General features: G+C 38.2%; 1 protein-coding gene across 1 annotated transcript in view; it reads left to right on the top strand.

Moving 5' to 3' along the window:
- Positions 1-12,785, top strand: part of PKHD1 (PKHD1 ciliary IPT domain containing fibrocystin/polyductin) — a 453,696-nt gene that overhangs the window by 247,341 nt on the left and 193,570 nt on the right. Inside the window, exon 52 of the mRNA XM_036916397.2 lies at positions 11,867-12,004. Within this exon, the coding sequence (XP_036772292.2) occupies positions 11,867-12,004 (138 nt within the window). The remainder of the gene's footprint in view (positions 1-11,866; positions 12,005-12,785) is intronic.

Raw genomic sequence — 12,785 nt, forward strand, 5'->3', positions numbered from 1 at the left:
TTGTTTAGACAAATTTGTAAATTTTACTTGATTTTCTACATACCATCTTTTTTGTGTCCCACATCTTCCTCTTTTTGGATTTACCTTTCATTTGCTGATGTATATCTTCCAGTAATTTATTTATAGAGCAACTCAAGAACTTTGACAGTTTTGTGTATTGTTTTCTAGCACACAGGACCAAAATCCATTTGGTTTTTAGTTTTGTAAGTAATTTGCTTCAATCTTTGGAAAACTTTAAGGATTTTCTTACTGGATCCTTTTATTTTTAGGATATAGATTTTTTTGCCCTGATAAATTATTTCTTTAATGATTTTCATCCTGATGTTTCACTTTTTCCTTTTGAAACTCTTAAGTAGATGGGTATTAAGATTTCAGATTATATTACTATGTTCTATAAGCTTTATTTCCATATGTTTTATCTTTTTACTCTTCTTGTTTCTGGGAGAATCTATGGTGATCTTTATTTTCCACTTCAGACTTCCAACACTATCCATATTATCATTGACGCAATATACTGATTTTAAAGAATTTTGATGATGATTAAAAAATACTGTACATCCAATTTGTTTTCATAGGTTTCTAAAATATCTCTGGAAACATGCTTTAGCTAAATTTTTTCTATTTGCTGTGTTTTGTATCTTTGGGTATGAGTTCTGGGGATTATTGAATTGATCATTGATTATGCAGAGCAGAATCTCTGTTTTATGGTTCTCTGCTTATCTTCCTGCTTATAATTCCTTGTTTGCCTACCCATTAACCCTTGTTCCATACAGTTGACTCTAGTAACTATGGACAAGCAAAGATGTATTAAGGAGAGAACTTCCTAGAGAGCAGGGTAATCTACGAAAGGTATTGAAGTTTGGTTTTGTAGTATTTATTTAGCATGCAAGAACTGAAGTCAGAACAAACTAAGACATTGTACAAAACTCGAGTCCTAATGGCAGAGTCAAGATCTTGGATTCAGACACGCAGCAGCGTGAAGTATTTCACAAATATCCTAATATAAAAATGGCAAAGATAGAGATAAATGGGAAAGCAGCATTACATACCAAAATATAAACTAAGGGACATTAGAAATGAAAAGTCAATAGGCAAGTCAAACAAGAAGGGACTGCACAGCTAATTTTCTTAAAGCATTGCTAGCAGTGGAAAGAAATTATGTCTGGCAAAGACAAGAGGAAAATTTAAAAAAGGAATCCCTCAGTCTCTCTCTCTCACTGTCACACAAACACACACACCACACACACACAATTACAACTTTGTAGAAAATAAAAATTATAATCAGTCTCTTTTTAATTTCAACTGCAATTTAAAAAACTTTAATAGTTAATGCATTCACATCATTCAAAATTCAAAGCACATAAAAAAAATACTCTTTCAAAATTCTACCCTCACTCCTGTCTTGCACACACTTAGTTTAATTTCCTGGAAACAACATTCCTGGTTCCTGGGGTATCCTTTCAGGGACAGTTCATGCTACATACACATTTGTAATATGACACATACATAGATACATTTTTCCTTACTCCTGCCTTTACACAAATGATAATAAGTTACAAATTGTGTTGCACCTTGATTTAAAAGATATAATTTGAAGATTGTTCCATATTAGGACCTTAAGTACTTCATTTGTTAAGGCTTTATTGAGGTATAATTCACATTGTATACAGGTCATCCATTTAAAGTGTACAATTCAATGGCTTTTAGTATATTTATGTAGTTGTACAATCATCACCATAATCAATTTTAGAACATTTTCATTACTTCCCAAAGAAACCCTCATCCCTTAACAATAACTCCCTAAACTTTCAATAGCCCCCAGGCCCCAAATAGTCACTAATTTACTGTCTCTATAGATTTTCCTATTCTAGAATTTTACATAAATGAAATCATACAATGGCCTCTTACACTTTGAGTAAAGTTTTCAAGGCTCATCTATGTTGCTGTATGTAACCAGTTTCTATTTGTGAATGGACAGATGGTTAAAAAGACCCCATGTGTAAAAGAAATATTTAGTTTGATATCTGGGTGTACAAACGTGCAAACATTAATAACATTAACTATTGCCTGTGTCTGTACAACAGCCACTCATCTTTATGTATTAGATCTCAGCAATTACTTTTTAAAGAGTCCTGCTCAGATGTGTTAAGATAACACAGTTTCTTAGGGAGATACTAAGACAAATTCCCAGATCTGGAGACAAATGTGGAGATTTATTTCACACACAGAGCTTTGTTACACAGATCATCCCTGATTGGTTATTGGCAGGTGAAGTCAAGTGTTTACCTTATATGATCTAGAGGCCAGGTGAAAGTGTACCCCAAGTTCATGATATTTGCAGGTATTTTAATTGGTACACTCTGTGTCAATATTCAGGTACCTCTTACATGTAGATAGTGTGAGTGCCTACCTTCTTCTTATAATAGAGAAAGTTCTTCTCTTAAGACCAGTCTCATCTGGCATTCTCTGCCTCCTGTGGAGGTCTTGCTTTCCAGGTACCCTGGTTGTCTCCTTTCCCTCCCTGCCTAGAGCCTTTCTCTCTCTCCCACAGGATATTCCTAGCAGCACACACACCTGTCTGTATAGCCACATGGTTTGAAACATTCCCTTGGGCCCTCATCAATTTCTAGGTACTGTTCTTCTCTCCTCATTCTGTCTTTGCTTCCTGGGTGATTTCTGAGAACATAAATTTGGTAGTCGTCATCCTACAGACAGTACTTGAAGCCAGGAAAAAAAATTTTTTTCTAAGTGTTAGACATCTGCTGTCCACTTAAAGTCTCTCCTGGACACGGCTTACAGGTATCTCCAACAGGTACAGCCCAGAGAGAATCCTCTAGTCCTCATCTGTCCTCACCCCCAAAATCTGCCTTCCAACCGCCGCCTTCTCCTCCTCCAGCTTTGCCATCCATAGCATCACCTCCCATTACTGGCTGCTCAGAGTTGTTCTTGACACCCCAACCGATCTTGCATATTCTGTTCCTAAATATTTCTCAAGTCTGTCTCTTTTTCTTATCTTTCCTCTCACCACCTGAGGCAGTGCATTATCACTCTTGGGTGAAACGCTAGAATCCCTCTCACTGACTCTCCTGCTGTTACTCGTGCCTCCATCTACTCCATTCTTCTCACTACAGCCACAGTGAGCATCTAAAATACAAATTGCTTATGTAATTTCCTTGCTTGAAACCCTTCACTGGCTGAATGTCATGCTTAGGAGGAGGAAGACTTCAATTTGTTACATAGCTTCCAATGTCCTGCCTGATCTACTCTCTTGCTTACCTTTCAGCCCCACCTCTCACCACCTTCTTCCAGGTTCTACAGTCCAGGCACCCTGGCTGCTTGCCAGTCTTTTGACTGAATGGAGCTCTTTCTCACCTCTCACTTTTCATATATACTACTTTCTCTCTAGGGTATTCTATCCCCATAACATTATACAACCACTCATTTCCCTTCCTACCACTTAACATCATTTGTGCCTATGTAGTTACTTGTGTGATTATGTTTAAATGACTGTTTTTTTCCATAAAATTTTAAGTTTCATGAGAGCAAGAGGTGTATCTCTTTGGTTTACTGAACAGCAGAGTGACAGGTAGAGATAGAACACTTAAAAATGTATGTTAGCTATACAGAACAGGTGATAGCTAATCGTTTTATGCCTGTTATATGCCAAGCACTGTAATACTTTTATATGTGGTATTTCACCTAATCTTGACTATCGCTGGCATGATGTATTATTTCTCTTATTTTGCACTTTGAGAACAGAAAATCAGAGAAGCTAAGAAATTTCCCCCCAAAATAGCTTATTTGAGATTCAAACTTAGGTCTGTCTGAATTCTAATCTGTTGAGCATTCCATTGTACAAGATTGCTTCTTAGGCAAATAGTAACAGATGAATTAGCTGGTGTGTTTGTCCTACACCAAGTCAGGTATCAGTAGATGGAGGCTGCAGAGAACAGGGGCACATCTGAGAAGCAACTGGAAGTATACAACTGCTGAGACCTGGATATAAGTGGGGTGTAGGTGGGTGGGGGTGTCAGTGGGATTCTGGCCATCAGGGAGTTATGAGGAGATAAGGGCATTGGGTTTTCAAGGATGGCTGGGCACTAGAAGGAAGGGACAAACAGATATAGCTTTCCTTATTTTGAAGTATTACCTGGGCCTTACCACGATCATTTGGTGGGTGTCAAAAGAAAATACTAAAAGGATTCAGACCTACTTCTTATACCAAAAACTCATCCAATTAATCTCATAAAAATACTTACTTTTCTATGTGGAGTGGGAGTCCTGTTTTATTTATATTTGTTTCCTTGGCATGTATCCATATCTGTCAAGGCCCTTAATGACATTTGCTAAGTGAAAAATGGATGAGTGAATACATTTATTGGCCAGAGATACTGCTTTTTTTATGTATCATTCTTGCTTGGGGACTTTTAGATGCTCTGGATTAAAAAGGTGAATTAACTCTAAGGATGGGGATTTCTGTATCTTTACAGGGGAGTATAAAGATGTTTTCAGAGCACTGGGACTTTTGGCTGTTAAATATGGATAGTATTGTTGAAATACTTAGAATTGTGAATAGAAGTTCTGGAAAACTTCATTTAAATTCAAGGGGAAAGGAACTTATTTTGGAAACCCCAAACAAGAACTTTTTGTATGGAATAATTCTAATTTATTGGAATTTGTGAAAAAAAACCTCTCGAATTTGGGAATTTCTAAAGAATATAACCATGGAAAATGTGGAAATATTGAGAACAATGAAAGTCTTTACAGAAGTAATTTTTGTATTTATATAGAATATAATCACTTTGTGAATTTAGGAGCATGAAATACAGTCTAACTTGGTCAGAAATTATAAATTTTGAAATAATATATTAAAATGTAGAATAAAGGTTATTTACTTAATATTTATTAATCAGGTACTATATTCTAAGCTCTCTCATCAGCATCAGTTATGTATTTATAAATACTATGTATAATTTTTTAAGCAAATAGAATACAAGTATCTTTAAGGAATTTAATAATATTTTGTGTTTTTCCCCCAGTTAGAAGACATAATTGAAAGCTTGAGAAAACAATAATCAATAACATTAAAGAAAAGTAAATAATTTGGACATGTTGCCCTCTTTAGTGTCAAGCAGAAACAAAGAGAGGATTTATTCTCAACAAAGAGCTCAAAACAGGGGAAAAAAAACTCATTGAATATAATGTATTCTACATGGACTTATGCCTAAGCCTTATTCAGGAGGAATCACTGATCTTCATGTACTTTTTCTTCAGGGTTACAATGTGAAAATATATTTATTTATTTATTAGAAGCTGATCTCATTTTTTCCTGAAGGAAACAAATAAAGATGAAAACCCACAGAGGAAAATAAGTTTGGTGCATCACTGGGCTTTAACATTAACTGCAACACGTAAAAATTTAATGATTGGATCACCTGTGAGCTACACATTTATGCTTTCCCACATATGTAAGTTCTACCACAAGGGTTAGAGGGGGATCTTATCCTCAAACTTCAGGTTAGTACAGAATCATTAACATTGCATAGAGGTAATGGAATTATGTGGATAAAGCCAAGTGCAGTTTAACATCTGACCTCAATTTTATCAAAATGTATACTTTTCACTTTTGGGTCTTCTGGGGATTGCAAGGTCTCAGTTTTCTTTTTGAGACTCATGCCAACTGAGCAATCAGAGCACCATTGACCTTGTTTCAAATAGTAACACTAATAAAGATGGGAGAGCAGATAACTCTCTGAGATCCAGTTTTCATTTCTTTTGTGTATATACCCAGAAGTGAGATTGGGAGATCACATACTAGTTTTGTTTTTAGTTTTCTGAGTAACATCCACATGGCTTTCTGAAGTGGCTACCTCAGCTTACATTCCCAACAGCAGTGCACCAGGGTCCCCTGTGCTCCAGCTCCTTGCCAACACGTGCTCTCTCTCTCTCTCTTTTTGACAGAAGCCGTATCAACAGCTGTGAGGTGATATCTCATTGTGGTTCTGATTTGCATTTCCCTGAACAGTGATGTTAAGCACCTTCTCAAATACCTGTCAATCATCTGTATGTCTTCTCTGAAGAAATGTTTGTTCAGTTCTTTTGCCCGTTTTTAATTAGGTGGTTGTTAGGTTGAGGGGTAGATGCAGGGGTAATAGTCAAAGGTACAAAGTTCAGTTACAGAAAATGAATAAATTCTACAGATTTGCTCTATAGCAGAGTGCCTATAGTAAACAATATTGTATTTTCTTAAAAAAATCTGCCAAGAGGGTAGATGTTATGTTAATTTTTATCACAAAATAATAAATACATAAACAAATAAATAGGGTGAGAGGAAACTTTTGGAGAGGATGTGTGTCATAGGCTGTGGTGATGTATACACAGGTGTATATTTATTTCTAAACTCATTAAGTGGCATACATTAAATATGTACAACTTCTTGTGTGTCAATTATACATCAATATTTTTTAGTATTAAAGTTTTTCTTTTTTTTAAAAAAAAAGACTATACCAAGTTGACTGCTCTGAATCCTTTGTGGTCTTACAGAAAGAACAGCAGCGTAATTCATCTCAAGACTGAAAATAAAACAAAACAAAGAAAGCCTGAAATGAGCATAGGTGCATTTCTTTTTCCTCTTTGTTTGAAAACAGCATCACCTTCTGGTATTTCCTTCCAGAATTTGGTATTCTAAGGATTGAGCTGATACAGTTGGTAATTTTACTTAAAGACCTTCCTATTAAACAGATTCAAAATATTTTTGAAGAACAGATGGTATAGACTAGAGGAAGAGATAAACACTGTATGTTAAGCATTTTATTGATCAATTAAAATATCATAATTTAAAATGTTGATTCTGCTATGGGGGTTATGTGTGTCTGTATGTGATTGCGGAAGACACCGAGAGAGTGTATGTGGGGGGAGGGATGGAATTTTATTATCCAGAGCTTAAGCTGGACTCTTCCCCGGGGAGCTGCCCACAGTGCTCTCACACATACCAGGCAGGCAGGTGCTTCTTCATCAAGGGGTAAGGAAGCCCGCTTTTAGTCTTGACTCAAATGCCTCTGGGCACTTTGAAAACTGCCTCTTCTGCCTATTTTTAAGACCAGTTTTTTTTTTTTTAAATAGCCAGGAAGAGTAAAGAAACCACCTGTGAGGATCTGATTTAGAAAAAAGCAAGGCTATATAATGTTAGTGGCTCTTTGAAAGGAATTTAATTATAGAAAGAAAGCATCCTTATCTTTTAGAACTTCTTTTTTCTGCTTTCTCTATAAGAGAATGCATTCTTGATAAATGAATACCATCATCTCTGTAAATTAGTCTCGATGCTAATTGTCAGTCATGTTAACCTTTCATCCTTGTGAACTATTTCTGTATGAGGACTTCCATTCTATTTTAGGAGGGATTTTTTTGGATGTACTGGAGGTCCTCATAAATTGTGATACAATATTTGGATAAATTATTAGATTCACCAGTAGTTAAGCAAGCCTACAAAGGAGAGAAAACACTACCAACCATCGTGTAAATATGCATGTATTTAAAGAAATCACTTCAGAGCTAAAAATACCCTCTTTTTAAAGAGGAAGATTGGCTCATTCAAGTGTGATCATTCAATAGTGATTCAAGTGACATTAAAATTTACTTTTCCATTGGTTCACATGTGTATGGGAAAGTATTGGGGCCAAGAATGAATGTAGAAACAGACCCATTAATTATGGAAGGTACAGGAAAATAACAAGTGTACAAAGAGTCCCTGTATATGTCCTGTTCTACCCATTGCACGTCATCACTCTCCCTCAGAAGTCTGAGCTATATCCCAGTGTTCCTGAAAGAGAAGGGTTGTAGTGAAAACTGTATTCACCACCTAAGTTGTGGGGCCTGATACAGTGAATACTACACAGGCAATGTGTCTGTCTGTCCTAAATTATGCTTATTCATGTGACCCCATCCTTATTCCCAGAGTTTGTGCCCTTCACCCTTAATCTCATTTCTACAGGATTTAGACAGGTGCCAGATCCATGGATTGTGACACAATAGTGACCTTGATTCCTGACTGCTGGGAAAAACAATTGAATTTGAATCTAGTGTTGAAATTATATGGAATGCTTTATCACTGGTAATCAGAATATTCTCCATACAAAAGAAAAGCATCCCTAACCCTCTGCTGGAGACATCTGCCTTTTGATTTGGCTCAGGCTGTCTGGTCCTGCGGGTACCTGATGAATTTACAGAAGACTACAGCTTCCTGTGTTTGCTGCATTCGGTGCATGGGAACGTCAGGAGGTTCCTCGTCAGTGTTAACTTTCCAGATATTATTTCTAATGCTTTAGTTCTTTGAATTGTCAACATACAGCTCTTTCAGGAAAGAAACAAAAAGTCTGCTCAACAAAAGACACTAGAATAAAGATGGTGGAATGTTTAGTGCTTGATGGATGAACAAGAGGAGAGAGGGTGTAATTCGGGATGAAGAGGCGCCACCCCATTGCTGGTCCAGAGCTCCTTTGGGGGAAAGCAGTCTTTAATTACATCTGGTACTCATTAATTCTTTTTGGAGTTTCTCTCCAGATCTGTTCCCACATCAGCCTCCCATCGAGCAACAGAAATTCCAGATGGTTCCCTCCATATGCCAATGCTCATTCTCTCAAGTAGGATAGATTGGTCACTGACAGAGTAGGATGGAATCATAGCCTTGGCCAAGTCAGGCAAGGTGAAAGCATTGGGCCACGGTTAAATGAGAGGTGGCCTATCATTCTTGTTTTTAAGTGCATTGCAAAAGGAACTGTTTCTGAGTGATTTTTCTGAAATATCTTAAGTTATTTCATGGAAATGATGTTACTTCTAGAGAATGCGGCATATTGATCCTAAATTTTCACACCTCCAACAGAGAGAACTCCTCTATAAGCTGTCGTCACGGCTGAGGGTGGTTAGTTTGGACCTGTAGCCTATCTGCTTTGGGTGATCTCTTTTGCCTGTGTCACTTGCAATGATGGTTGTGCTCTCTGATATTGGGATACAGGGAGAATTCCTTTATAGAAATCTTTATACAGCATATGTTTACTTCATCTTAGCAGAATTTTGTTTTAATAGGGACATTGAATGGGCTTTCCATTTTGAAGTCAGTGGGAATGAAGATGGGATCAACCTTCATATAATGAGAAAGTGTATTTTTGTTTCAAGTATATTCTATTGTACTTATTTGTTTATCTGTGTTCATCTGATGATGGGAAATATGTCTTACTCATCTTTGAATTCTCACCACCCAGCAAGATTTGGCACATCACAGGGAAGGAAAGGATGAAGAAGAAAAGGTAAATAGATGGATCCAGGAAATTTCAAAGTGAAAGGTGGACTGAAAGAAATAAGAGCAATGTTTCTATTCCTGACTTCATCCTATCCTTTTTGATTGCTAGCTACTGGATTTTATATAAGGGATATGTGTGTATGAGTGTGTGTGTGTGTGTATTTGTGTGCAGGCATTCTTCGGTGTTATTCTTGAATACCTATTATATACTAAGTATTATCACGATACTAAACAAATTAAAGTGAGAATTGTAGCTCTGGTCTCTTTCCTCATGGAGCTTATAATAGACTGTGATTTGTGGGAAATTTGTTGGTATATCTGGAGTGGATAGGGTAATTAAAAGCAAACAAATCTTCTAAAGGGTATGGGATAAAGATTGACGGGAAAATTTTAAATTCTGAGTACTTGCCATATTTTAACTGAGAAGTATGTTCAAAAGAGGCCTAGTATCATGTTTTGTGTCTGTGGGTGAGTACTCTGTGGATGAGAGAAAGATTTACTGAAGCAATTTAACTGTTTTGTACGATCAGGCTCAACAACCAAATATTCGCAGAATGGGCCTTAAGTTGGAAGAAGTAAAGGCCATTTGTCTGTAACTCTTGTTTTTAAAGATACTTACTTAAAATAATTTTTATCTTGCTTTTGAAGTCAAATTAAAGTCATGAACCCATAAAATGTTATGTTAAATCTAGAACACTCACTGGATATTTCACTCTTTTGTTTGAATGTTGTAAAAGTACCAGATATGGAATTGACATATATGCTTATTTTCATCTGTTTAGCCCGATGATTCCTTTTGTATCAGTCACTCTTGAATTTAAGCTGTGTAGGGGACTAAACTCAACAAATCCGAGCAGCATTTATTCAACATCTGTATCTTTCATGTCACAATATTTTGTGATGTCACAAAATCTAGGATTTTAAAAAATGGATGGTTTCTTTTCAAAGCAAGTAAAAAGGAGAGAGAAACACACAGTTACTCCGAGGACCAGCCAAATGACAGTTACTTCCTTACATACAATAGTTATGTATTTAATTATAATAATGTATTTCAGTGCTCTGTTATAAGAAGGTATGGGGTATCATTGGAGAGCAAAAGAGAAAGAAATGCCCACAGGGGCGGTGGAGGACCCAGTGAGGGACTAGGAATGGCTTCCTAGCAAAGCTGAAACTTGGGTTAATTCTGTTGGGTGAGTGGGTGCTAAGGGTGGTGGACCAAGACCATACCTTGAGAACCACTGCTCTACTGTCCAACTGAGAGGCAAGAGAAAGGAGAGAGTGCATGCAGGAGAATCTGTGGAGCAGGCCTAGAGATGCCACACCTCAATTCTGCCTATGTTTGACTGACTACATCTCAGTCACATGGCTTCCTCTAACTCAAACGCAGCTGGGAAACGTAGTCTAACTGTGAGCCCAGGAGGAAAAAAGAAATGATTTACAACAAGGTGTGATGGTCTTATAACTAGAGAAGTAGGCAAGGTCTAGAAAAGATAACTCCTGAGAAGCTTTGGAGGCCAGGTCCTGAAGAAAGGCAGGGAACATTGTTTCCTACAGTGGAACATGTTTCCTAGAACGAGACATGAGATTATGTTAACAAAATTCCTTAAAAATTTTTACATGTGTCAGTGATTATGGTCCTTGAAATATAAGCAGAGACACTTATTTGATATTTTAAGTTTGTGCTGCATTACTACTAAGCCTCAGAAAATAACACTTAATGCTTTGGCATAGGGGCAATATTTACTATTTCAAATGGGAAACTTCATTCATGTGTTCCTCTATTGTTACTTTTAGATAAAATCTACATGTTACTTCCTTCTGAAGTTGTGTGGAGGCTGCTTTTATGAAAGGGGAAATGAAGAATAATGGTTTAGATTGTCAGATGAGCTCTAAAGCATGCCAAGCTAATGGGCTGTGGTACAAATAATGAAAAGATCTAGTATTAATGAGCCCATACCAGACACCATGCTTTATTGGGGAAATGAGAATGGCTTGGTAGTACTGAATAGACAGTTTAGATATATTTATTCATTTAACTCTAACAAAAACCCTATGAATGAAAGAGGTATTTTTATTATGCCCATTTCACAGATTATGTAACTGAGGCATAGAGAGGTAAAACTGTGTGTCCACACAGCTACCAAGTAGTAGAGCTGGGATTCACCTCCAAATACTCTGACTTCAGAGGCCGAGGTCACACCTATGATTTTCTGTCTCTCCGTAACTAGAGTAAAGCGAAGGGACAGGGATAAGAGTAGGGCACTCCTCTATATGTCTGCATTAAAGTGGGTCTTGGGGAGCTGTTTGAGGCATGCACTATGCCTTTTGGCCATGCACTGCGTTTGCTAAGCAATGGCAGAATTGATTAATTATGCCTTTTTTCTCCTGCTTCCTTACTACACAGCCTAGCCTTTTACACACTATTTATTCTGGTTGCTACCCCTCCCTTGGCATAGAGGGCAATGTAAGCAGCTCCTGAATTGCTTGGAGAACCCCAGGGCAAATCACCGGAGGACAGAAGGCAATTCTTGTTTTGGTTACGTGTCTGAGGAGTTTCTTTTTCTTCTGCAGACAGGACTGTCCTTGTGGATACAGATCTGCCATTCCTCAAAGGCCTCTATGTGATGGGGACTTTAGAATTCCCTGTGGACAGAAGCAACATTCTGAGTGTGGCGTGCATGGTCATCGCAGGTGGGGAGCTGAAAGCTGGTGAGTAAAGGGCGCCAGGATGGGGAACTTCATGGGAACTGTGGTCTGTGAGAAAGGCCTTGGTAAATGACGGTTACCAGCCCGCAGGTTAGTTAATGGATTTGGGGGAGGACTGAGGCAAGGAGAGAGTTCACTAGTAAAGCCTTCCTTCTGCAAGCAACTCTGGTCATTCTCTCAGGTCCACCCACTGCCATCTGGCCCCAGGCTCCTTATGCTGCTGCTCATTACAGGGCTCTTATTGCCTCCTCCAGGCCACAGAACAACTCTCCCTGTAGTTCTGTGTAGGAGAATTTACCCGTGGTTCAGTCTTCCAGAAGATCTCAGAGGATGGGTTTGTTATGCTTTGATCAACTGACTCCCAGTAAAATTGAATCACTCCCTTAGAGCAGATCCCTGGGACAGACCTGAATACAAAGCTTACATGCTAATGCTGCACTGGGGCAAATAACCACAGTGAAGTGAGAGAGAAGGGAAGGAGGGAAAGCACAGCCAGGTGACAGCTCTCCGAGAGACAGGGCTGTTTGCTTGGCTATGTGAGATGCCTTGAGAGAAGCTTGACAGAACCACCCCATTTTGGGACAGTGAGGGGAGGAAACTGGAGAGAAGGCAAGCAGTTCAGCTGGTCCCATTAACTCCTTTGTCATTCTCTGTTCTGTTTCCTGGCTCCCTGGCAGCAAGTGGCGGGGCCAAGACTCAGTGGTTGCTAGGAGATGAGGCTCCTCCAGCCAGGAGTTGAGGCTGCTGTTGAGGCCACGGGGCAGGCAGGATGGGCTGGATCTGG

The sequence above is a fragment of the Manis pentadactyla genome, chromosome 16 (assembly GCF_030020395.1).
Source record: "Manis pentadactyla isolate mManPen7 chromosome 16, mManPen7.hap1, whole genome shotgun sequence".
NCBI classification, from domain to species: Eukaryota; Metazoa; Chordata; class Mammalia; order Pholidota; family Manidae; genus Manis; species Manis pentadactyla.